General features: G+C 41.1%; 1 protein-coding gene across 1 annotated transcript in view; it reads left to right on the top strand.

The window, feature by feature from the left end:
- The window catches only part of CAMK1D (calcium/calmodulin dependent protein kinase ID), a 219803-nt gene that overhangs the window by 73435 nt on the left and 118714 nt on the right, over positions 1-27654 (top strand). The window contains exon 2 of the mRNA XM_065743758.1: positions 21909-22040. Within this exon, the coding sequence (XP_065599830.1) occupies positions 21909-22040 (132 nt within the window). The remainder of the gene's footprint in view (positions 1-21908; positions 22041-27654) is intronic.

Below are 27654 nucleotides of genomic sequence, written 5' to 3'. Positions count from 1 at the left end.
GTGGAGCCCTGTGCAATCTGATTAGGACTTAATCTAGTAGTTGGCAACTCTGCCTGTGGCAGGTGGGCAGTGATCGTGGAGGCCCCTTCCAACCCAAGCCATTCTATGATCTTATGGATTGTGACCAATGATGTGATCAAACTGTCCAACTGCCTATTTGTGTATACCTTAATTAACAGTATATGAACTAAGTGAAATCTTGGTCCTTCAAAGTCGGTAAGTATTTTGACCCTGACTTTAGGGCAGTCTTTATTTACTCTTCCAGTTTTACAGAAAGGATGATTTTGTCCATCTGACAGGGAGAAGTGATGCATATTCCAAGGAAAAACAACTGCTTTGCCAGCCTGAAGGTGAGACAACACTTTTTATTGTGAGGGTGATCAGCCCTTAAATGGAGTCTGGGAGAGGTGGAGCCAGACTCCACCCCTTCTGGTCACACAGGTGAATTACCTTCACCTGTGCTCCTGTGGCTGACTCATTTCTTGCCTCAGGTGATCAATCAGTGGTTCAGACAGTGATTCAATAGTTCCCATACAACCTCACTGTGTATTTTCATCCTTTCTGACATGTTGATATTGAACATCTAATGGAGGGACAGTGCATTATTACAAGGTCTGAAATGGTTGTGCTTTGGTTTTGTTAGAGCCCTCAATTTGGTTGAGCACCATTTAATTAGTTCTCATTGGAGGTATGTTGTCGCACTAAGCTTCAAGAGAGAACCTCAGTTGGAGCTGTGTTTTCTTCCAGCAGGGGTAATTGGGTACTAGCATCAGGTTTCTATGAATGATTTTAGTCAGTTTTCTGTTCGCTTCTCAACTAAATTTGAAATTCAGATTTTCAAGAAATTAAGCCCTTTTTTTTAGCATACACAGCTTCTCTCCTCTTCCTGTTCCCACCCTTGGAGCTCATATTGTTGCTTAAACTTTCTCAAGTTGGTGGAAACAGAACCTGGATGAAGATTTTTTTGTGTGTTGATTGTTCTCTATTGCATCAATTTTGCTGTAGAAATAAAGAAAATAATTCCTGTCCTGTGTGGTTGATGTTTTAGCCCTGCTTACACAGCCAGGGTCAAGTCTGGCACAAGCAATATTCAAGTGTCTTCCTGGGTACTGCCCAACATGCACTGTGGAGCAATTTTGGAATTAACTGCAGTACAATGTATATTTAATATCCTTACCTTTCAGTAAGGTATTGAAAACAATATGTCAAGCTGAAAGGCAAATAAAAACCTTTGTGTAAAGATGCCTTGGAGGTAGGTTGATTGAACAGTATTCTTTTTTTATTAATATTGTTTTTAATTCTTTATGTCTTGTGAGAATTGCTCTGGTTGAGAGGTGATACTCTGCTGGATTTTATAACAAGATTTCAACAGAAATTCTAACAGCATGTTCTAAGTTTCCTTCCTCCCTTCCTTGAGTTTTATATAGATATACTGACCAATCCATGTTAGCTTTTAGAAATCTCTCTTTGCCAATGCACAGTGCTGAGATGCATATTAAGCATCTTTCTTACCACCAATGGATTAATGATGGTGGCAGAATCCCACCTTTTTACACAGGCTTTGAATTTCAATGAGCTCTTCAAACACTGATACTGAATTGGATACCAGTACTGTGGTTTTGCTCATTTTATACCACAGAATTGCTGAGAACTTACTGTTGTATACACTGTATTAGATTTCATGTATTTTTTTCTTGTTTGGTATAACATAGATGCTCTGTTAATGGACACACATGACTTAAGGCTGTGATCAGTAGGGAAAGATCTTATCAGTGTTGCCTGCACTGCTTTGGCTGATGGTATCTCCTGAATCCCAGGGTGAAAAGGAAACGAAAAGGAGCCAGATCATAAGCTGTGGACTTTTTGCCCTTACGGTTTGACTATAAGAAGCTGCATCATGAAATAAAATCAGATGCTAATTCTAACTATATAGACAAGTCAAGTTTGAGTTGAAAAATCTATCCAAAGATCTTCATAAAAATATCAAGATTATGTAAAATAAATAAATAAATATAATAGTGTTCTTTGTTTTGAGATTTTAGGATTTATTTGAGCCATGTGGTTGAACAGTTCTTTGTAACTATGAAGACTAACAGATACCAAAATAAAACAAATAAAAATGAAAGCTGAGCCACAGCATTACTCACATCTTTACAATCTCAGATTTTGCAAAGAAAAAAAAAAGCCCACAAATACCCAAAGGTACTGTGAGGATATACTTATGAGACTTGGCAATATCATTACTGCAAGTACATGAAAAGCAGAGAGTGAAGTTGTCTAGAAGCTGATGATGAATTCAGGTTGTCTGGCCTGAAATGTGTCTGAAAGGAAACCAAGGACATTATTAATGATAAGAAAATTAGTCCCTTAAAAATTTGATCATTGCCCCTTCTGAAGTATATAGTTTAAGGTACCATTTGGAATTCAGGAAAGAAAAAGTATTTTATTTTTGAAGATATCTTCTCTCCAACTTGGCAATGCCCTTTTAAATAATTCAGAGCAGAAAAAGGAGCTGTAGTGAGTCAACTCTGCAGCTCTGTAATGAGAGGCACTGCAGTCTAACCATACAATAAGAAGAAAGAAAGAACATGGAAGGGAGCCTGAAAATGAATAAAGTTGGTGAAACAATTCTTTCTGATGGATCTATGGAACACAGAGACATATGATCTCTCCTTCTGTATAAGGAAATTATGACTTGTAAATAGCCAGAAAAAAAATTTGTATAGAGATCATTACATTTGCCTTTTGGATTTAGTTTAAATTTTTTTTGGCAAATTTTCCCATGGGAAACATAAACAACAAACTGAATTTGACTTATGTTCTACTGGAGTTTTTGTCTTTTTTCTTTTTTCTTTTTTTAAAACTACTCTTCTATTTTCTTCCTTTGGAAATAAGGGAAAGAAAAGCAGAACCTGACCTCAGTTGTTGGTATGAGATATGACAGGTTAAACAGTGTAACTAAAACAAGAATCTCCCCTTTTCTCCTTCCAAGCACTTGAAAAGCTCACATTTTCATTCAAACCATGGATTTTAGGATTATCTCTAATGAGGATGTGCTGGACTGTAGGGCTTTAAGCACAGACTCTCACAGTTCACTCAGTTGATCAAAGGGGAAGTTCTCACCAGCAGACCCAGGTCTCCTGGGCCCATCTTAAATCACACACAGAAAAGGGATGAAAAACATAAGAAATATCTTCTCTGCACAGCAAGAATCAGTGTGGGAACTTGAACTTGGCTCCCCAGAAGCCGATGAAATTAGGAACTTTGCCCTGAGCCTGTCACGCAGGGAAAACCATAAAGCCACAAAATGGTTTGGGTTGGAAGGGATCTGAAAGATCATGATTTCAACCCCCTTCTATGATCAGAGACACCTTCCACCTTCGGTGTGTTCTTGTGTCCCATTCTTGGGCAGTTTTAGGGGGTGGTTAAGATGTTGGCTGATCTCCCAAGTCCTGCTGCCATGGAAGCATTTTTGATTCATTCTGGAGCTTCCCATCCTAAATATTTAAGGAGTCTTCTGCTGACGTTAGAATCCAGAGCTTGTGCCTGAAATTGGATTCCCTGATTATAAGGGTCAGGGAGAAGACTGTTCTGGTGTGACAAGTGGAGAACAAGCTCTCCAGCATGCTGATTGGCATTGCTGACACACAAAACAAAAATAATCGAGTGGTTGGCAGACCTGCCATGGTAGGGGGTTGGAGCTCAGTGATCTTTAAGGTCCCTTCCAACCTAAGGCATTCTGTGATTCTATGAAAACCTGGAAGAGCTTGAAGTGATGGAGTCAGCCAAGGCAATCATTTGTGGTGTCCTACCCTTTGTCCCCTGGCACATGTAAAGCAGTATGTTAGGAGAGATCAAAACAACCCAAAGGTTTTCAAAGGATAGAAGGGTCTGTCTTGAAGGAATAAGCAGTCATATGTGTCAGGAAGAAGCTTTCCTTGGTCTGATGTTCCCTGTTATAGCTCTACAGTGATGTTCTTACAATTCCACTGATGTAGACACAAACTAACATCATAGCATGGCTCAGCACTAGCTGAACTAAACCCACCTTCTTGATGGATATCTTGTATTACTGGGATTCAGAAAACCTGTGAGAGGGCAGAGTGGGAGAAGAAGGAGACCATTAGCTGACAGAAAATAGAACAAGTCCATTAACATCAATAGGCTGCAGCTGTCACCAGCTAAAGCCCACTCTTAAAATCATAGAATCATTAAGGTTGGAAAAGACAATCAAGATAATCTAGTTCATCCATTGACCCCACCATGCCTAATAACCATGTCCCTAAGTGCCACATTTGCCTTTTCCTTGAACACCTCCAGGTTTGATGACTCCACCACTACCGTGGGCAGCCTGTGCCAGTGCCTTCCAATGCTCTTTCTGAGAAGAAATATTTCCTAATATCCAACCTGAACCTCCCCTGGTACAAATTGAGGCCATTACCTGTTTTCTATCACTAGTTGATAGAATATATACCTAGGAGAAATGGCCTACCCTATAGTATTGCTTTTCTCAGCAGAGACATAGCACTTTGCTTGTCTGACTGTGAGAAACCAGGAGAGTGAATCAGTTGAAGGGTCTCTACATATTTTTTTTCTTTTTTTCTTTTTTTTTTTTTTAATGCCAATGCTTGTTGGGAGTCAGGGGATATTTGCTGGACTATCCTTTGATTTGTTTCAGAATAATGGCTCTTCTTTTCTCACCCACAGACAGCACTTAGTATTTTCCACGGTAGATGGGCAAAACAAAAGGTGCTCCCATCTGCCTTGTTGCTTTTGCTCTGCTCCATTTATCTGTCTTGAGTATGTGTGAGCAGTGCCATGGTTTTTTTTGTGGGGCAAATGCACAGTGAGGTGGTTTCCAATGGTGCTATACAGTGTATGGGTGAGTACCTAGCAGAATTACTGTGTGTAGAGAGATACTGCACAAAACAAAGCTTGAAATCTGCTAAGTATTTTATTGTTGTTGTTGATTGCATTTGTGCAGTTAAATTATTAGAAATGCAGGCTGGGATTTCCATTGCTGACAAGTGATGCTAGCTCCATTAGCTATCATCCATACCAGAACCAAGGATGTGCTCTGTAGCTTCTCTTTCCCCATCTCCTCAGCTGGTGCTCTGGACATCTTCCCTCTTTTCATGTTTTATGACACTTGTGATCAGCTGAATGAAAGCACAAGATAGTTTGAAAGTTTGCATTGTACTTTGGCAATGCAGAGCTGGGTATGAGCTGACTTTTTCCTCCTGCAAAACAAAATGTTTCTAGTTTGGATGTAGCTCTGGTATCTCTGGTTTTTCTGCTGATGATTCAAGAGGGACAAGATTTAACTTGTGCTAAGTTGGACTGATTATGCAAAGAGAACAGGGGCAAAAATCAACAGATCCTGATTTTATTTATTTATTTATTGCTTATTAAGAATACAAAGAATAAACAAGTTCATAGAATGAGAAATAGCTATTAGAGATGCTTTTTAAAGAGCTTCACTTGAAGTGTTTTGTTTAGATTTTTAAATGTCAAGTTAATTCTATTTGTTAATTGAGATTGAAATATTAAATAATTTCCCAGACGGGAAGAGTCCCTGTGATGTCATAACTGATATTACACCTGTCACTCAGCTACCCACAGCTACCCATTCCCTTCCATTTAAATGGGTGAAAATCATGTGTGTGTAAAATTTGGAAAGGTTGCATTAAAGGGTTGCCTGCATTCCTTCATCCTCTCTGTTTTGTACTTAGTTATTTTTGTTACCCTCTTTCCTATTCATAAGTGAGAACTGCTCTATGTTTGATGTGGGTAATTTTTCACTGCATTATGTTTATAAATTAAGCAGCGGTGTGCCATCCCAGAGAGAACACCATTGTGGTACAATTAGAAAAGTAATTACATGGAGTCACCTGGGAGGCAGCTGAGATGGGGAAAGCAATGTGATGCTGGAAACAAGGACATCATAGGTAACAGGTAGGATGTTAGAAAAAAACTATTTTTAGATCTTTCTGAGAGAAGGCATTGGACTAGATGATGTTAGCAGGGGTTTTCTGTGGGCATGGGTGAAATGTGGATCAGGAACTGTTTCTGACCCCACCACTCACTCTGTGCATGTCAAGAATAGAAAGTGTGAAAATGCACATGATAGATCTCAAGCTGTGGAAAGGAGTGGACATCCAGGGTCAGCACTTAATTCTCTAAGCTACCTTCCTGGTACCAGCAGGGGCAGTAAATATGTAGCATTCATAGAAACATAGGCTCGTTTAGATTGGAAAAGATCACTAAGGTCATCTAGTCCAACCATAAACCCATCCCCAGCATGCCCACTAAGCCATGTCCCTCAGTGACACATATGCCCTTTTCTTGAACACCTCCAGGGCCTTTCTGAGGCCCCTGCCCCTCCTGATGGCAGCAAAATTCAATCATCTACTTACATTGCTGAGAAGTTTTGAATTGGCTCTGTCTTTAGCCATTGCGACTCAATGTACCACAGATCGGTATAGCTCCAATAGCATGGTAACATGGGTAAGTATTAGGAAAGCACCTGGCCATGGGTAACATTGAAATAGCATAGAAAGCTGGGGATGAATAATTTCAGAATACAGATGTAGTCATGGTAGTAGTAGTAGTAATAATAATGTTCTCCCTAGTGGGAGAAAAGTAGACCTTTCATGGTTGTTGTGCCTGAAGCTATTAAATATGGATGAGACAGATGAAATGCTGCTTCTCCTATTACAAAAAAAAATGAGTAAAGAGTAATTCTCAATCACTATATGCATCTCAGGCTTAAAAAATCCCACAAAAACAAATTAAATATGAACACCTGCTAATGTCCTTGTGTAATAAAAGCTACTCTGAAGCTTTTGTCAACAAACTGAAAAGATTTGCTTCCTTATAAAGCCTTTGATGGCAGCTCACCCAATGTGTATTTACACTGCTAAAGTTAGCAAAGTAGATTCTCTCTCAGGCATGGGACCCAATAAGCAAGTTTGTTTAACTGTTCTACTTAATGGGTTGACAGTGTGGCTGGTTTACTACATATGTAGTAGTGTGTGATGTAGAAAGCAAGAAACTCCTCTGATAATTTAAATTTTCAAGGCAAGATGCCCAGGACAACCAAATTTTTATTGGATTGCTCTTCAGGGGAAGAACTAAGCTTTTGTCCATACTTCAAATAGTGAGATTTTTGGGACAGCAGCCTGTGATAAAGGAGGAAGGGAGAGTTAAGGTAAGAGTTCTACAGTGAAAACAGATCTGCTGCTATCTGGTAGCATGTGAAGATGCTCTTCAAGTTAAGTTATGGGTGCTGGACTGAGAGAACCTGAGGTTTGTATGCTATACTCCCTCTCTGCCCAACTTCCCATGCATTTAATGCTAGTGACAGTGCTGCCTAATCCTGTAGGGATTTTGCAAGGATTAATGCATGAGGAATTTTGAAGTTTTCGGTTATTCCAACTGAAGGGACAGAAAGGAGAATAGTTGCATGTCATTTAGGATATTGTAACTAAGTCTTGGGATGTGACCTTTATTTTAATTAGTGTCATCTCTCTTTAATCCTGCAAGTGACCACTATTATCTGCACTGACAGTAAAAGATGCACCATGTGAGTCATTTAAAGCCAGATTAGAGGAAGACAGAGGTTATATTTATTTCAGGGAGATCAGTCCAATAAGATCACAAAGGCTCTTTCCTCCACAGGTATGTGGTAAGCTTGCAAAGCTGTGTTCTCTCTGGACATCTCATGGTAATTCTCTGCTGTGTTAATTCCCCTGAAGTCAGTGGTTGCATTTATTACTAGACATCCAGACTAGGCTGCTTAGTGGAAACGATCTCATTGGAATCGGACATGCACTTCTCCTTGCTTTTTTCTCCTAAAGATGTTCCTATATTGGTTTCAGTGCAGGACTTGACTTCACAGTATTCTACATGCCTATCTGTTACATGAGCTGCTGTCGGCTGCTGCTGACTCTACCTCAGTAATAGACCATAGCAGCAACCGAAATGGGTCAGGGCAGAAGTTTGCATTCAGTGTGATGTCCCTTCCTGAAGAAGCTGAAGAGTTCCAGTTCATTCACTAATCTCTTGTAACAGTGCTGTTTCATACCTGCAGACAGCACTGTCTCCTGCCCTGGTTCTGCCATGTCCCACACACAATGAGAATCACACCAATGTGCAGCTTTCAGGGTGGTGAACTGCTTTCTTAGTCATCCTTAACACTGTTTCACGGGTTTGCCATTTGTTCATTACTCTTTTCTTTCTTTTCTCCTGTACTTTATCCATTTAAAAAGCTTCTCCTGTCCGATAGCAGCTAAGCTGCTCAGAGAGATTGTGTTGGTGCACTTCTTGAAATATAAGCATGATCATCAACATGATCTCATCTGCATACATGTTAACTCCTCCAGAGTGCTCCGCTACATTCCCTTTCCAAAAGCTCTTTTCCTCAGTATATCATGTTCTTCCAGGTGTTCAATAGTTCTGTCCTTTTCTAGAGGGATGTTCTTCACTGTAGCTTTTGCTTACCTTCTGACATCAAATTTACTAATCTGGAGTTCGCTGTCGTTCCTGAATTGTTTTGAACTGCCTTTTAAAAGTTGTATCTCATAAACTGTTACTTATTTTTGGTTACCCCTAGTGCTTTAATAAAAAAAATTGCAGCGTGTGGTTTGAGCTGCAATACTGTCACGCATAGCTTCCCCTAGAATGGCTGTGTCAGTCAGACTATAACCCCTTCTACCAACCTTGTTAAGAAGGTCTCCAGCATAAAAATCTCCTGTAATCCCTCTGCAATGAGCACAGATTCACCCCAAAACTCATTTTGCTACTGTCATGTGGGTTGTTTCATGCTTCTTCTGTACTTGATTACTTCCTCATCCACCGGTGATAGAGTCATGGAATCATAGAATCACCAAGGTTGGAAAAGTCCTCCAAGATCATCCAGTCCAACTGTCCACCTATCACCAAAATTTCCCTACTAAATCCTGTCAATCCTGTCCCTTAGAACAACATTTTGCACAGTTCTGCCTTCTGATATGTGCAAAAAAGTCCACTGATTTTTTTCCCTCCTGCAACTTACTTTTCAAATGCTTTTTCATTCCTTTTGATGTTTTTAAACTGTACCCACTGGAACTCAGAATCTGTCCTACTTCCTCATTTGGACACAATTTCTGATTCTGAGGATGCTGCCTTACTTCTCATAGTTCCTCTTGCCCAGATGCTTGGTCTTATCAGACTTCTCTGTTTCTCAAGGGTTTTTTTTTTGTTTTGTTTTTTTTTAGATTTGTTCTGAACTTCGAGTGTTGATGTTTTGAAGCAGCCCTTATGCTTCCTGCAAGTGTTAACTCTGCCTCCTAAGAGCTTCCTTCTCACTAACTAGTTACAAGTTCCCTCATTTTTATAGTTCTCCTTTCCAAATAAAACTGCACTGGAGATTTAGAAAAAAAGATACAGCACCTCTTTCCTAAGAGTTTTGTCCTACAAGATGTAGAGTTTCTTGCCTTGGAAAACAGAAGGGAATCCAGTCCTTCAGACCCTTTTCTTTGTTGAAAATTTTTAGTACAGTTCCCTAGTCTTGGTTTAAAAACTTTTCAGTGTTTTTGTGATAAAACACCCACTACATGACAAGGGAGAACAGTTTTCTGCTTAACATCTTTCAAATGTGCTTTAATAGGAATCTAGGGAAAGAAATTATTTGGCAGCAAATGTAAAATGAACTAACGAGAGCTGTTTTCTTCTATAATCTACCCAAACAACGAAGCTCAGTTCTACAGGAGGCTGTGAAATTCAAGGTGTAGATAGATGGGCTCGAGAAACTGAATTATACAAAGCCGTATAGTTTGGGTAGCTAGTATGTTATGGGTCAATGCAAATGTCACTTTAAAAGAGATCCCTTTTTTGGATTGCTGACTGCAGGAAGTCTGGGAGATGTACTAGAGGAGGGCTTTTACACTACATGAGTTCCATTTCTTACACTATATCCGACTATTACTGGAAAAAATGAGTGGAATGGAATGGAAGAGAGGAGGGGAGAGGAAAGGAGAGAAGAGAAGGGGAGAGGAGGGGAGGGGGTGGGAGTGGAAGGGAGAGGAGGGGAGAGAGAAGAGAAGAACCTGGACTGCTCAGACCCTGTTGAGAGTTCATCATATCTTCCTTTAACCAGGTAAAGGTTTGCCCAGAGAAGCTGTGGATGCCTCATCCCTGGAGGTGCTCAAAGTCAGGTTGGATGGTACCCTGGGCAGCCTGAGCTGGTGGGGGGCAACCAGCCCAAGGCAGGGTGATGTTTAATGAACTTTAAGGTCCCTTCCAACCTAAGCCATAACATGATTCTGTGATTCTATGAAAAAGAACTTTTCATGGACAGTTATGTGGCTTTACAATTTAGATCCTCAAGTCTCCATTTGCTTGGAATGACTTCTCATTTGCTTGGAAATGGAAATGTTTTCATGGGGAATGGGCTTTGTTTCAAAGAGGTCAAAAAATTATAATCGAGTTAGATTCTTAGTCACAGCAGAAAGCAAATTGTTTTCCCAAAGGAATTATGCTTTTCTTGCTATTCTGACAGTTTCATATATATCCTCTCAACCAGTTGTGTTTTAGAGGGCTCAAAGCTTATTTACTCATAGTTTGTCTCCCATCTGATCATAGTGGGGACAGGCACCATCCCTTTTTGATCTATTCCTAAGATGACCCCAAGGAACAATTTGTGCATGTTCTGACAGGATCAGGTGTCCTGCTCTCCCTTTCCTGGAATACCCTTTCAACGATGGAAACTGGAACTGTCCTTGGAGACCAAATTTCTGGAATTTATTTATTTTTTTAAATAGTCTTTTATCCTATATGGGGAATTGGCTCCCAGATAATCATGATAGAGAGACTCCTTTAATCCCACTATTCCTTATCAATCTGCAATTTTCTTCTACAGTCCTTCAGGAAGACTTTCACCCATCAGTGAGTGTGTCACTTGGGAGGCTCTTCCTCTTTACTCATCTTGAAAAGTATGAAACAGCTTCCAAAGAAGCACAGAATTTATTCATGTCAGGTTTGCAGAGCTGTGTTCCCCTTTCCCCACCCCCATCCATCTCATTGGGTAGGTTTGGTGCTTCTGGAACCTGCTCAGAATTCTGAGCTTGGATCCTGGCCCCACACAATGGCCGAGGAGCATGGTCTGTGGGTAACATGTCAGCCTGTAATGGAAATGAGTTCTTAGAAATTTCATTTTTAGAAATAGGTAGGGAGCGTGGCAGCAATCTCCTAGGAAACCCCTCATTGTGTTAAGGGGCTATAATGTGCTATGATTACACTTTGGATAAAGGGAATCAGAGTTGCAGTCACATTGTTTCTGCTGAAGTTTTCCAACACAAAAGCTCACACATATGCAACAGTATACTCTTGTTGGTGTTTGTGAACTGGTTGGGCGCTGAGATAGTTTCTTTTGTGCTGTTGCTCACTGGAGAAGAAGAGATGAAGAGAGAGGTGTGTGTAGCCCTGCATGGGCGAGCATTTGTGCTGTGAGCTGAAGCCACAGGCAATTTATCACAGCTTTGATAAGTCAAGTGAAGTTCAGTAGCCACAGCTTGCATAGGAAGACCCAGAGGTCTTCAGTCTTCACCCCCTTACTAGTAGGAATCTAAAATCTTTTATGGATTATATGACAGAGATCTCAGAGACTGATGGCTTCCATGGAATGGATTCACCTCTCTGAATGGGGAGATCTGTCCTCCTTCTTTTTACTGTGACTCTCTAATAGGCTCAGCTGCTTTGGTGCAGGTCTGCCATGCTGGAGGGTCTCCTTCCTTCCTGACACAGTCTTTTGGTGGAAGCTGGTGCAAGTTTCTGGTTGCTTAGGTCACCTGGGGGATTTTCTGTTGACCAGTCCCATATAACTCCTAAATATCAAAAACACTGCTTTAGATCAGAGTGGAGGCACATGATAATAGGTTTAGGGGAAGAAAGACTTGGTGATGCTGTACCTCTTTTGTCAGTAGACTCAACACAGCACCTTAAACTATGGAGAAATTCCTCATGAACTGAATATAAAAGGAAAAACCTATCTTTGCACTGAGATTTGAATAAGAATAGGACTGAGGCTTGACCCCGTGGAAAGTGTGTGGCAATTCTTTTAGCAGAAGTATATGTGAGTTTCAGAAGTGCCTGGTAACTTCTGCATACAATTACACTGAAGTAATCTTTGCCAAAATGTTTGTTTTCAAACTTGCTGGTTACTAGGCAAACTAGTTTGCTAAGATTTCTTAACATTCTTCAGCTCAGACATGAAACCACATGTCAAGAGGCTGGGCACTCTTGTGGAATTTTAAGAGGTATCCATTAAAAGTAAGGTTTCAGATGGAGATCTTTTTATCTTGCAGTGGCTTTTCTTATCTGTTGTTCCTATAAAACAATTTGTATTCCATTGCATTAATTTGTCTCTCTCTCTCCTCATCTCTTTCTAATTCTTTATTTTTTATTTTTAAACTCTAAGCTACAATTTGAATGGGCAAGAATACAAAATACACATCATTTTTAGTCCAAATATTTTAAACAGTTACACACGCAAGACCGGCTGGATGGTTAACAACAGGATGAGAATAAGCCAATTAAAGTTTCATAGAGACACAGAAGGGCTCATACACAATGAGAATTGTTCAGCTGTGCATGTGAACTTTGCGGCCTCTTCTTTCAGTGGCAGCTCATTGTGCTTGTGGAGAGGGTTCTGGTTGGGGCTGTAGGTTGGGTCTATGTGATCAGTCTGGAAGAGGCAGTTCCTAGGAGATGTGCCTTGGTTACATGATCTGATTAACTAATCTAAATTTGTCCTTGAAATAGACAGGAAATGTGCTGTGTTCAAGGGTATAGAAGCCTTAAAAGTCCTAATCTTAGCTTTGATTTGAATATATGGTTATTCTGCATACTTTCATCCTATACAGCAGGGAAATTTGCCTTCAAAATGTCCACACTATAGATGTCTGCACTTAAGACATCTCAGTTAAGACCTCTCCTCCAAGGTTCTTGTTGCTCTCAGTGAAGACTGAGAGTTGTGTTAAGGGTGTGTTTCTTCTGACCATAATTAGTTACCCCAAAACTGACAGCACTGCTGTATTGGCAATCTCTTGTCTGTCAGGTGAGCCATGGGGAAATAGCTCAGATGTCACCTTTATCCGTGTAGATTAGGCCAGAGAACTTTAATTCAAGGTGGTTAAATATAACTTTCCCTTGGAGTAAGACCATATGCCCCATGGCTGACCTTGCAACTCCTTGGTGGGCATCATGGTTTCTAGTTTTTTCACTTTCTGGGCATCTCAGATGATGTTTAGCCAGAGTCAAATGGAGAATGGGATTGCTGGTGAAAAGGACTTATGGATTTTTACATGATCATAGCATGCGTCCCTCAATATGTTTTAGAATGGGATGTTATTATCTATTAGAGATTCTCCTCTGTTGAGTACAAAAGGAGTTGTAAACTGTTCCCTTTTAGATTATGTGAAGTTCTTGGTTTTTAAAGAATTCATTACTTAAGAAGAATCAGCCCATGTGGTTCCTGTTCCTCATCTCCCTCATCTGTAGAATAGATCATATAGTTCCTGAAAAACAGGGTCAGCATTCAAGAACCACAAGTAATGTGACTGTTTGCTTTTAATTACCAGGGAAGATCACCAGAACTGATACAGTGCTCTGCATTGTAAAGAGAGAGCACTCAAAGACAAGAGGTACTGTGCATGCTTTTGGAATTTGGATTTGTGAAGGTCCAGACACTTTTAGGTAAAAGTCCTGGATAAACTGGAACTTCATGTAATTTAGACCAAACTGCTAAGTTTAAACTTATCTGTGCTGTGCTCTGCTTTGCTTTAAAAGTTGCTGTGTCATCCATTTCCTCCTGAATTTATCCAGCCTCTTTGGGGAGTGCCATGGTGTGCCAGATTGTTTCTTATGTTTCCATGTGGAGGAAGGGGAAGAAATGTGCTTTTCCAAATTGGTGTAATCTCCAGAAATCAGCTATGTTGTAATAGTCCCTGCATACATCAACATCAAAAGTGGAGAATGTATTATGGAGATCACTTACACCTCAATAAAAATTTGAGGTCATTATTAGAAAAACAAAGGTTATTTCCCTGTGAGAATGCTGCCATCAGGTAAACCCTGGGAGACAATGAGCTCCTTTTGTCTTATGAAATGAAAGGGGGAAAAAGTGCTTAAATATTCAGTTTGGAAGGAAAGTGATCACCAGTGGAGAAAGTAAACTGCTTAACAGCTCATTTGTGAAATGTATAATAGAAGGAAAATCTCAACACAGAAAGCGTGTATTTTGCTTTTGATTCTGGATAGCTTTACTGTGACTGCCATGGAGGATATAAAACAAGTGATAGGCCTTTAAAGACATCACTTCCTTTTCTAATAGGGGTCAGAACTAACCAGAAAAGAGCAAATAGTTCAGGAAAGAAGAGGATTGTTATAACAAACATGATTGGGAATCTGTGCTGGGCCAGTTTCCCTTTTTAGCATCCATGCATCTCTGTCTTAGAACAGACTGCATAACTTCCTATTAAATTAGCATACAGCAGACAGCCAAAACAAATTAGTTCATCTCAGAAAGGGAAGAGTTTCTGCAGAAACTTTTTCTTAGCTTAATTTCTGAGTTTTATGTGATTTACTCACTTTTGAGCCTAAGTTTTATGGCACCAAATCCTTGTCCTGCTCTGCTGATACCAACTTGATACCAACACTGCCCCAAGCACTGCTGAATTTCTCATCTGTGTGGCTGGAAGCTGTCCCAGTGCTCTGATCAAAATAGTTTAAACTGTTTCCTGCAGTTTTTCTGTGACTGAAAATTGTTGACCATTAAGGAGGTGGTTGTGTTCTGGTGAAGACAATTCAGAGGAAGTTGCATAGATATGAAGGAAACTGCCTTAACTACCCATGTTGACATAATTCCATGCTTTATTATGTGCAACTTTAAATTGGTGTTTGATAGCCTCACAGAAATCTCTCTTCTCTAAGTAGCTGATGGATTTTCAATCTTAATTTTAGCTGTTTTTTTTTTTTCTCTGACAGTTTTAAGTATTGAGGAGCAAAACCAAGAAAAAATCATTAGCCTCAAACTGCCATTATATTCTTGCAGCTGACTGGTGACAAACATTGTCAAAACACTAAGCTGTTTTTGTAATTGTAGAAAATAGTCACCAAGAAAGTAGAAGTTAAATCCAAGCACTTTTGGTGACCACATGCAGCCTCATTCTGCTTGTTCCACTGTGGTGAGTTGCTCTGTAATGGCTAAGAGAAATCTAAAGTGGCTGCTTATAAGGAGGGTAAAGAAGAAGCTTTACCTGGAGCATGATCATAGAATCATAGAATGGCTTATTTTGGAAGGGACCTTAATGATTATTCGGTTACATACTCCCATCCATGGGTTGGTTGTCCCCCACCAGCTCAGGCCACCCAGGGCCTCATCCAACCTGGCCTTGAAAGTCTCCAGAGATGGGGCATCCTCAGCTTCTCTGGGCAGCTGTACCAGTACCTCACTGCCTGCTGAGTAAAGAAATTTTTCCATCAGCTCTATTATGGTTATAGCTATGAGTCCCAGCAGAGATCTGTGTTGGTGTGGTTCCTCTTCCCAAAAGTGTTACTAGATGGAGAGCAACAAGGTGGTGGCAGAGGTGAAGTCTTGAGCTAAAGGACACACAGTCTGTCCCCATGCTTAATAATTCCCAAGCTCCTCCTGGCTTATGGGTAAGTGGCCACTTACCTACAGATAAATGTTTAACTCCAATGGTCCTAAAGTCCTAGCTTGGACAAAGTACTGAGAATACTGGCGTGGGACAATGGTCTGGGAAGCAGAGAGATGTGTCAGTGGTACAGAAAACTGCTCCTTGTAAAGGAAGGTGCAACAAACAGTATTTTGCTCTTATTTGAGTGTTCACCAAGTAATACCAACAGAGTTTTGAGCACAGTCCAAAGTGCTGTTCATCATCTGGAACTTGTATTAGCAGATTCAGCATGGGACACCATGCTGAAACTTTCCTGCAGGAATGGGTGAAGATCGGCCATGGGGGGGGAATCCTGGGTTAGACACAGTCCTGATGGCCAGCTGAGTTACAGAAGAGATTTGCCTTTCCCCAAGGTAGAAAAGAGCATTTTTGGCTTTGACTGGGAGCTTTGGTGGAAGTTAAATGAGTAGTGAGACTGAAAATACCAATGTTAATATAATGTTAATCCTAGTCATCCTTGCAAAGGTGGAGGAAGTATTGCCATAGAAGGGGCTGCAGGGTTGGGATGGTGTGTTTGATGGATGAAAATGGCTAGAAAAAGCATTCTGAAGAACAGATAGCGTCAAACAGACCTGTATGCATGCTTACTTTCACATAAATACACCTTAAACTGCTGGGAACCTGTAGCAGCATTTGACTTCTCTACCACATGTAACAGTCCCAAGAGTCTCCTCTGTTCTTGGCTGGGTAAAAACCATACTCTGCACTTTGGTTATGTTGCCTTTCCCCTGACCTATTGAAAATTTCATTGTAAATTCATTTTCACACAGACCTTAGTACATTAATAGATGCAACTTCGTAGAAAAACCCTTTATTTCCAGTCTTAATTCAGGTTTATGTTGGGAAAAGCCTGGAATTGGAGAAAGTGAGGATGTTTGTACAGAAATGACTGAGCAAAAATTTAATGAAAATAAATGATTGTTGCAGAAAAATGGTTTAATATGAAAATATTCTGCAGGACCAGACGCTCCTCTGTGTATGCTGGTTATACGTATAAGCTGAGCTTATCCCACAGTTACTCTTTGAGTGCCATGGGAAAAGCTGTACAAGTGCCAGGAAAGATTTTTTCCTTAAGTAGCTGTCCCTGTCTAGGGCAGTTCAATGCTGCTTTTCTCTGGGGTGCTAAGGAGCATAACTTATGTATGGTTACCAAAGCCATGCTATGGAAATGGCTTTTTTGGTTTGACTGGTTCCACTTATTTGTTAGCTTCACATCTCAGAGTGGTCTTCCTGGTGGATGTGGTATATTTTTCAAACCATGAGCGTTCACTAATTTTTTCCATGGTTTGGCTGGGACAAAGTACACACACAAGGCAAACTGTACTATAATTAAGAACATTAGCTATACACAGCCTGAAGATGTGAAATCTGTTTCCTGACTATGTCTGTTGATTTAGTGTGATCGAGCACCTGCTAATGCAGTGGAAAACTGTTCAACATGGAGGTCTCTGCAAATGGAAAAATTAAGTTTTATCTTTTCATCAATTCTTTGTCTTCATTTGTCAGTGTTTCTGTGACAGCGGTATTTTTTTGCTGTCACAGTATTTGTCGTTCATTGATTTTCTGAAATTAGGCGTATTAAGTTATTATTCACACAGATGAAGAAAAGTTATTTGGCCTTTATTTTTCTTTGATCTGCAGGGTAACCTGATCTTGCAGGCTCTGCTTTGTAAAAGAGAATCATAGAATCATTAAAGTTGGAAAGGACCTGTAAAATCATCTAGTTGAAGCATCAACTCATCACCACCATGCCTGTTAAACTATGCTGCTAAAATTCCAATCTGTTTGGTTATGAACACCATTCATGTTCCAATGATAATCTAAAAATCCTAATTTGTATACCTACTACTGTGGGAATTGTTGAATCACAGCCTGAACCACTGATTTATCACCTGAGGTGAGTACTGAGTCAGCCAGGGGAGCACAGGTGAAGGCAATGCACCTGCGTGACCAGAAGGGGTGGAGTCTGGCTCCACCTCTCTTAGACCTCATTTAAGGGCTGACTGCGCGTGGGGAAGGATCTCTTTCTGGAGATTGCTCCCTTTGGAGTTTTTCCACTGCAAACCTGGGACATGGGTGAACTTTCCATCTCTTTTCAATTATTCCCTTCCACTGTGATGCTCTTTCTTGTTATACACCCTGACTACCGTACTATTTGAACTTTTTATTTTGTTAACTATACACCTACATTAAATAAAATAACTGAATGAAAAGTAGTTTAAGAGAATGAACGCCATAGAATATTGCCAATGCAGAGGATGCTGCTGTGTGCAAGGAAGAATCAGAAGGTCTCAACCACCCTCTAGAGTTTGCTGTTACCTCAAAGTCACGAGTCAAGTCCTTTTTTTTTTCTTTTACACTGTTCCTAATTCTTATAAAAAGAGTCTTGATTATAAAATTATTCTATGCTTTAATTAGAAACTCAAAAAGAGCTGATTCTCTAGGGTAAATGATAACATGGTCATAACTTTCAGAAACAGGTTCAGTTGCTGCACTTCTATTTTGGCGGCTAACTAGGTGGTTTAATTTTTGCAGAAGTTTCTTGCTTACTCATTTCTACTGCTGTCCCTCTTCCTCAAAGCTGTGATATTATATTTTTCATTTACTACAAGAGGGGTTTGGAGGCCCCAGTTCAGAGGGGCAAAGGCTGGGTCACTAGCCATTAGCCATTTCCCAGCTGTTGGGCATGGATCATCCCAACCATTGCAGATACCTTTAAAAATCATAACTAAATTAATTAACCTCTTATCTCTGCTCTTAAAAAGAAATCTGTGTTACAGTGTAAAAATAAATATTGTCTCACATTTTATTGGGGACGGAGAAAAAAAATCCCTCATTTTCTAACCCTGGATGTTTTGGCAGAACTTTGAATGCAAATCATTTTAGCCCTCAATAAAATAATGTAATAAACTATCACAGATGAATTGCTGCCTTCGTTAGTATCTTGATTTTAAAGGGCCCATTAATTCTTCTGAAGAAGTTTCTTCTTTAGCAAGCCTGCCAGGTTGGTAATTCTGAGAATCTCTTCTGAGGAGGTGGAGAATTTCTGTAGGATATATTACTGCTAGTAAGAAAATGAGCAGCCTTGTCTTTCTGACTTTAATGTTTATCTATTCATGTGCGAGACAAGAGGGATTCAGTGGGGGGCTGAACTGAATTATTAAGTGTGGGTGAATTCAACAATGTGTTTGAAGTTAAGATAATCACTTGTCCGTCCATATGCTGTTATTTCTGACTCTCCCTTGACTCCAGCAAACTGCATTGAGTGTCTTTGCTGATTTTTGCTCGCTGCTGCTTTCTTCTTCCATTTCTTTCTTCTTATCCTATACTTCTCTTTCGGCTTTCTTTAACTTTCTGATCTCTCTTCATCTCTTCCTTCCCTTCTCTCTGCATCTCTTCCTTCCCTTCTCTTTCCTCCCAGTGCTTCAATTTCTTTTTTCCCTGCTTGCTCTGTGACCACAGGAGCTGTGGACCATCAGTGCCAAGGGCTGGAATGTGTGTGAACACTTTAAATGAGGTTCAGCTCATTTCATATTTTAATGGGAAAGGCTGTTAAGGAGATAAGGGATTGTTTTTCATGAGTGTAACTCACAGTTCCCAAAAAATTGCATTTAAATTCACAGTCTTCTTCCAAACCCATGCCTGCTCTGGTATGTGGAAAAAAAAAAAAAAAGCAGCAAAATGATGAACCCAGCTGAAACACAGACGTTTCCCAAAGCTGGGTATATTGCATAGAGGGATATAAAGGGATTTCATTTATTTTGTTGTCTTAGAACAGCAATGAAATCCAGATTAGAATGGAAGCTCCATGTTTTATAGTATTGTAAACATTCAGAGGGCTATGTGAGCTGTAAATGACCAGTATGGATATGCTGCTGCTTTACACAGCACTTAACTACAAGCAAGAAGATTGTTCAAGATACAGCTGGCGTGAAGTGGTGAAAGCCTAAGCAGATAGAACTTAAGGAGTTCACGAAACATAGCTGGGGGCTGCGCTGTGAATTTCTGAAGCCAAAGCCAATTAGCACTGAGGAGCATTAAGACTTCTCAGAAAAAAGGATTTTACTGCAATTCCACTGTTGACTGTCCCAAGCATGAGGGTCAGGAGAAAGGCATTATTTAATAAACAAAACAATTAGGACCACCAAATAATTAGGAAAATAGTCTTCGAAAATACATCAAGTGGCTCAACTTTCATTTTTGTTACTCCAACAACCGGTGTCCACAGTGCTATGACATGCCATGGTAGTTAATACACAAAGCTGAAAACAAAGTTATTCCTGTAGAGTAGCATGAATGAGTCTGGTTCTTTTTTTTTTTTTTTTGTCCTTTTTACCAAGCATGAGGCAAAGCATTCGTTGCTCAGAGTGTCATTGCCACATGGGGAGGCAAACTGTCAGTTTGCAAAAGTCATTTTTAATACATTTCTAAACTTCCTGTCTCTTTTCCATGTTTCTGTTAATGGTCAAAGTATTTCTGTATAAACAGGCATCTCTTTCCAGAGCAGCATCCTCTTCTTTCTTGCAGCTTCATTTATCCATTGGCTCAATTCATTCAGTCCTTTTGCAACTTGGGAAGTGGTGGTGAAGTCACGGGTGATTGACTGTGTCATTGAAGTGCCTGGCCAGGAAACACTTCTGTTGACCTGTAAACATCTAGATAAGCAGTGATCATGGGTAATGAATCATAGAATATCCTGAGCAGGAAGGGATCCAGAAGGATTGAGTCCACCTCCAGGCTCCATACAGGACCACCCAAAAATCAGACCATAATGAAAGACAGAGAAAGTGCAGTAGCAAAATATGGTCGAATATTTTCATTTTAGAATTGGGCTGGATCAGGGGTGGATTTTCTAAGCCTGCTTTTTATCTGTCTTCTCAGAGAGTTATGTAGAACAAAGTAACCTAATGATGGGTAACCTGCTGTCCTGCCTCTTTTGTGTTTTACATATAAAATATGATACTTCTGCTGATGGTGAGACACCAGCATAGGCTACCCAGAGAAGCTGTGGATGTCCCATCTTTGGAGGTGCTCAAGGTCAGGTTAGATGGGACCCTGGGCAGCCTGAGCTGGTGGGGGCAGCCCACAGCAGGGGTTGGAGCTGTGTGGGCTTTTGTGTCCCTCCAACCTGATCCATTCTACAATTCTCAGCTTGTGAAATTAGAGTTGAGGATCTGGTTAGACAGATGCATAGTTCTGGTGCTTCTTGGGCAAATCAGGTGCTTCAGTGAAGGGGATTTGCTGGTCCTCAGCAGGCCAATGCTCCACCTTGCCTAGTACCTCAGTGCTAAACCAGTGATAAGCTAATCCTGCTGAATGTCTCAAGGATGCTCAAAGACTCCAAAAGCAGTATGAGAACAGTAAAAACACATGGGCCTGTAATGTATTCCTGGCCTCTCAGTCAGCTGCAGATGCTTCAGAGGAAGAGTGCGTGTGTTATGGAATAACCTAATGAAGGAGAAGCACTGCCCACCCTTGGCAGTTAGTGACTGGCTGCCATGTGATGGTGTTTTCTGTATCCTTTATTTGTGTAATCCTCTCTGGGACAACTGCAGAGAGGCCTCTGTTAAGGCGGCCATTTGGACCTGTGATTTAATCCGATTGTTTGGCTTTAGCGATTACACACGACCGTTTGTTTTGTGGAATAACTCTGTGCAGAGGGGAATTCTGGTGCTGCCTCCCGTCTGAGTCAGGGGTGAGGAGGGGTGAGGAGATGCTCGGGACTGGCAGGGAGGAGCTCAGCGAAGGCCCTGACCTCTTGTGGTCAGTGAGGTCATTTTACACCCAGGAACTTCATGAAGTCAACCTCCAAAAACCTCAGAAAGAGGAAAAGTGCATCATTCTTCAGCTGTCAGATCAGCAGCCTGGCTGCAGTCCCTGTGTATGGAAGTGGTACTTTTGCATTTTTAGTCTTTGCTCAAATCTCTGCTGGATTATAGTTCTTTATTAATATTGTTGGGTTTGGTAAGCCTTTAATATTCTGTGTGAATGTAGATGTCTGCATATATTTGAGCATTTTTCACTGTATTTTCATAAAGGTATTGGTGTGATTAACAAGTGCAGCTATCAAAATCCACCAGAATGAGATTCAATTGCCTAATTTCAGTTAATGGCTTCCAAGAAAATGACACTGCTTAAAACTTAAGCTTTTCTTCTCTTTTTTTTCTTCAGGGGTGCTTTCTCTGAGGTTGTTTTGGCTGAAGAAAGAGCTAGTGGGAAACTATTTGCAGTCAAGTGCATTCCCAAGAAGGCACTGAAGGGGAAGGAAAGCAGCATAGAGAATGAAATTGCAGTCCTGAGGAAGTAAGTACCAGACCTTCATTTTTGCTGTTTTGTTTCCCTTATACTCCTGCACAAGAACAGGAGCAGTGACTGACAAGTGTGGCTGGTAGGTTGTTCAGCCTGTCATGGGCAGAAAGAACGCCTGCGTTTAAATGAGGCTGAAAATGTTTTGAGAGATGCTCTGGTTTTCTCATATATTAAGCCTGTTCAGATGACTGCGAAGTGATGTTGAAGAGGAGTTAGGTTGGATTTAAAACCTATAATGCCCCGCAAAGCCCTTTCCCACTAATAATGTAAGCAGTTGGTTCACTGGCTTTGAGGAGAGTAAGAGCAGGGTTGTTATTTCCAAGTGCTCAATGTAGATTATACACGAAAACTTACAGCATGCTACAGATGGCTGTAGGTGGTGGTAACCTGTACAATCAAGAGGAAAATCTGACACTTCTAGAAGGGACATCCTGGGGCAACTTTTGTTCTATCAGAATTGTCTGTGATGTGCAATTCTTTCCTGTCCATGAGTGTAAGACATAACTAAGGCATAAATAAGCAGCTCATGACTGCTATGAATTCATTTCAGTCATTAGAGACTTGACCTCATCCTCATACTCTGAAGGTTGGATTCATCTCACCTGCTTTGAACTTGTCACCTTTGAATTTCTTTCTTATTAATGGAAAGAGATCAGTGACTTTTGAGTTGGTCCACATAACTTGTTCTGTTCTACTAAAAGTAACTTTTTTTTCTCACTGAATTCAAAGTAGTACAACAATAGAAGTCTACATTGAACTGGAGCAATCTGATGCCTGCTGCACTGCTGTCCCCAGTGGGACTTCTTGCCCCAGCTCTTAGTCTTGTAGGAGCTAATAGCTCATTGCTCACTGAGCACAGTGAGGCAAAATGAATCCTGAATCTTTAAAACTGGCTGGATATTCCTGCACTAAGTGCTCAGACAGCCCAAGATGAAGAAACAAGTTCAAGAGCAAATTTGGCCATGTCAGTAGACAGAGGGGATTTTTTTTCAGCAGAGGTAAGGATGTGAGACTCCAAACAGGCACAAGCAGTTGTTGCTGTTGCTTTCCCGTGGCTGGACCCCTGTCAGGTCAGTACAACATACACTCAATGATAAAGAGTGCTGGCTTGCTATGTGGAGGTACTACAAACCTGTCATTAAGCCCAAACCACTGCTATCTCCATGATCAGGTAGTAATGGGTGCTAGGCAGCTTGAAACATTCATTGTCTACATGGGTCTTTCCCCTGCTACTCATATGTTGTTGTAAGAGCAGAGATTGCAGCACCTGGGCTATTCCCACTGATGGAGTGGGTGTTGTGGTTTAACCTGGCAGGTAACTCAGAACCACAGAGTCATTTGTTCCCAATGGGCTGGGGGAGGGAATCAAGAAGAAAAAACAACAAAGTAGAACTCATGAGTTGAGATAGAAACTATTTACCAAGACAGAAAAGGGAAAAAAAAAAAAAAGGATAATAGTGTGTGTGTGTGTATATATAAAGATATATATAGAAAACAAGTGACACACAAGCAATTGCTTACCACCCACCAAGCGATGCCCAGCCAGTCCCCAAGCAGGAGGTGTTCCCCTAGCCAAGTCAGCACCATTTTCAAGGGCTTTTTGCATGAAGTCATATGGTATGGAATATCCCTACAGCCAGTTCAGGTCAGCTGTCCTGGTCCTGCCCCCCTCCCAGCTTCTTCTGTATCCATAGTCCCCTTCACTGGCAGGACAGTATGAGAAGCTGAGAAACTCAAATGGCTCTGTGCTGTACTGCTCAGCAACAACTAAAGCATTGGTCTGTTATGAAAGCCAAAGCATAGCATCACACCAGACACTGTAAAGGAAGAAATCAACTCTGCTCCAGCTGAAACCAGGTCAGTGGGCAGAAAATTCCTTGATTTCCAACAATTCATTCTACTTTGTCTCTCATCCTACACTCACTAGGGCCAAAAGAAAGATCTGTCTTATTTTTTTAATCTGGTGTCTTCTACTGAGCTGTTGTTAATATAAAGTTTGCATGTCATTGTATTTATTCTGAAAATAGACATCTTTGCTAGCAGATGCAGCACTGAATTTGTATGCACCACCAGGAAAACACTTAGACAGATCCAGTTTGTTATTTTCTTCTGTTGAGGAGAGGAGATATCAACTTGTTCCTCTGTTCAGTGAACTATCTGCCTCTAAAAAGTAGAAATAGAAATAGATTTGAAAGGAGTCAAGTGGGTCCTGAGCAGCTGTTGCTAAGACCCAAAGGTATCTATGTGTTCTGCTTTTGTTCCTGATAGCTTTCTACCAAGTAGGGATGGCAGATGTGTTTGTGGTCTGATTAGTGGGTAGGATGCCAAAGCCCCAGGCTTCCACAGCCATGCCGTGAAGTACACTAGCTGGCCACTTCTGCAAAGGATGTGCGCAGGTGCCTGGCAGAGGGATTTGTCCCTGTTCCCTGTAAGGCCTGTGCAGAGCTGCAGAGGGTGGATGCAAAGCAAATATAAATATGCACTTTTGTTCATCCTGTTCTCCCTTTCTATTTTTGCATTACGTTTCTGGGGAGTGCTTAAGCTCTGAAGAGATTAAAATCCCAGAGGACTCACTGTGAAGCTGAAATGCAAGAGAACTCTTTGTGTCCCCTTCAGACATTTTTGAGGACAATCAGATATCATAAAATCATAGAACCATTTAAGTTGGAAAAGACCACTAAGACCATCTAGTCCAACCATTAACCCATCACCACCATGTCCACTAAACTAGATGATGCTGACCACATCCAGAACTGATACACACAAATGTCATGTGTGCTTTGTACCCTCTTGAGGAGATTTGTACCAATGTTATTCCTGTCAAAATCATCTGGATACGACAGAATCAAAATGGAGAAGAATTTGCATGATACTGCCTGTTGAAGTCATGTTTTAATAATGTCTTTTGAATTCAGGATTGAAAGCATGAAGATAATGACCAAAATCTGTTCAACCTACTGTAAGGGTCGTGCTATAGCAGGGGGTTGGACTTGCTGATTTCCACAGCTACTTTCCAATCCCTACAGTTCTGCGATTCTGTAAAAACCTTGGATCCTCTCACATTTCTTCTGCTGACTTCCAGCATGACCTGAAATATCTTCTGTCTTAAAAATGTATTGTCTGTGAACCAGACAAAAATTTTTGAACAAGAAGTTTTACCTGTAGAACCTTTGGCTTTCCTTTCTCATGTCAGCAGATACAGGAGAGCATGACCAAGAAGGGAAGTTTCTGGTCTAGGCCTTTAGCACAAAACCATTGCAGTGTCCTGACAACTCTTCTCTGTGTCTCACCTAAAAACCCATTGGAAGTGCTAAGCAAACACTATGTTGGGGAAGGCTAGTGATGCCCAAGAAGAGTTCATGGGAGGTGGGCTAGGAGATTTTATCTTTTGGATGCTCTCCGTGGGCTTGGCCACTGTTGCTGCCAAGACAAAATGACACATTTTAGAAGCGATGTTCTGCTAGCAGAGGAGAGAACTGCCAGCCAACTGATCTGCATGTTTGTGCCAGTGCCAGAGTGAATCATGCACACTCCAACATTTTATTTTTCCATGGCCAACCAATCTGTTCTTAAAAAAGAAAAAAGACGGAAGAGCCGTTAAGTCAATATTTATGCCTAGCAACCTTAACAGGGTTCTTCCAATATGGGTTCTCTTGTTTCCCGTGGAAATCCATGGCAACATTCCCCAGAGACTCTGCTGGGTGGGGACGTAGTGGGAAGGAGCTCTCTGCTGGGTGCAGTGCTGGCATGAGTGATGCATGCAGCTAATCCGGGAGCTCCAGCCTGACAAATTCTTTCAGCTTCTTCACAGCAAAACATTTAACCATGTACCTACTTCTGGATGATAATTGATCCCTGTGAAATCAGTGGTCTCTTTGGGCTTACCTTGCTGAACTTGGGCCTAAAGGGATGCTTTGCAGTAGGGGAAAAACATAGAATCATTAAGACTGGAAAACAACACAGAAATTACTAGTCCAACCATCAACCCACCCCCACCATGCCCACTAAACCATGTGCCTCAGTGCCAGTTCTGCCCTTTTCTTGAACACCTCCAGGGACAGTAACTTTACCACCTCCCTGGGCAGCCTCACTACTCTTTCTGAGAAATTTTTTTTCCTAATATCCAACCTGAACCTCTTCTGGTGCAACTTGAGGCCATTACCTCTTGTCCCAGTGCTGTTACCTGAGAGCAGAGGCCACCCTCCACCTCGCCACAGCCTCCATTCAGGCAGATGTAGAGAGTGGTAAGATCTCCCCTGAGCCTCCTTTTCTCCAGATGAACATTTCCAGTTCCCTCAGCTGCTCTCCATAACATTTGTGCTCCAGACCCTTCACAGCTTTGTTGCCCTTCTCTGGACATGCTCCAGTTCTGTGAACTGCCTCCTCACAAGGAACAATACCACTCAAGTTACGCAAACTTCTTCTGACCTGGAACATGGGGAGTTTCATAACCTGCTCAGAAAGCAACACTTTTCTGTTTTTAAGCAGAAGGGTAAATGCAATCTCCTCCATTGTTTGCTGTAGAATAGAGGCAGTTTTCTTCCCTGTATGGTAATTGTGCAGGTGTGAACAGGCTGAGGGATGAATCGGCTGTTAGACGGGTTTCTGCAAGCAGTAGGTGGTGTGAAGAGCTGGGATGCAGCAAGGCACCAGTCTGAGGCTCCAGAGAAGTAGAACAAAACAACCTTGTAGGAGTCAGACAGAAAAATATGCCTGATTATTATTTTTTTAAATATATCTTTTTTGTTGTTGTCCTAGGCTATACCTCTGTTTATTGCAAAGAAACTTTCTAGCTAGCTAATACCTGCACAGATTTGGTGCTGAGTCAGGGGAAGGTAAAAGAAAGAATCAATCCACCCAAGTGTATTGATTACTTCCTAGCAGCCACACATACAAATTAGTCATGTTAAACAGATGCTGTTTAGCTAGCAAATCAGACTCTGCTTCAGTTAATTTCCATTGAACAGGAATTTAAAAAATATTTTTAAAACTATTTAGGTATGTCCCCACTCTCATCTGCTCTTTAATCTCCTAGATTCTTGGGAAGAGGCACCATTAAATTCCTTATTACAAATCTGAGCCATGTCTAAGTGCAGGTTGAAGCCATGTTCCTTGTTAAGCAGCTGATGGTTGATCTGGAGTCACTAGTCTTATGGAGAGCAGCTGAAGGAACTGGGATTGTTTAGTCTGGAGATGAGAAAGCTCAGAGGAGACCTTACTGCTCTGTAGAGCTTCCTGAGAAAGGTTGTGATGTTGTGGAGTTCAGCCTCTTCTCCTAGGTAACAGCAATAGGACAAGAGAGAATGGCCTCAAGTTATACCAGGGGAGGTTCAGGTTGGATATCAGTAAAAACTTCACCACAGAAAGAGTGGTGAGATATAAGCACATGCTGCCCAGGGAGATGGTGGAGTTGGGAATGTTCTGGAGGTATTCAGGAAAAGGGCAGATGTGGCACTGAGGGACATGGTTAGTGGGCATGGTGGGGGTGGGTTGATGAACGGACTAGATGATCTTAGTGGTCGTTTCCAACCTTAATGATTCCATCATTCTATGTTTTGCTCCTTTTTGGTAGCCCATTGATGACAAACTTCTCCCCAAACCTCTATCC

Source organism: Cyrtonyx montezumae, unplaced genomic scaffold (assembly GCF_038088225.1).
Source record: "Cyrtonyx montezumae isolate F1298 unplaced genomic scaffold, pur_monq_1.0 scaffold_3, whole genome shotgun sequence".
In the NCBI taxonomy this organism is placed as follows: Eukaryota; Metazoa; Chordata; class Aves; order Galliformes; family Odontophoridae; genus Cyrtonyx; species Cyrtonyx montezumae.
The sequence above is the reverse complement of the archived record's forward strand: the minus strand, read 5'-3'. Positions and strand labels throughout refer to the sequence as shown.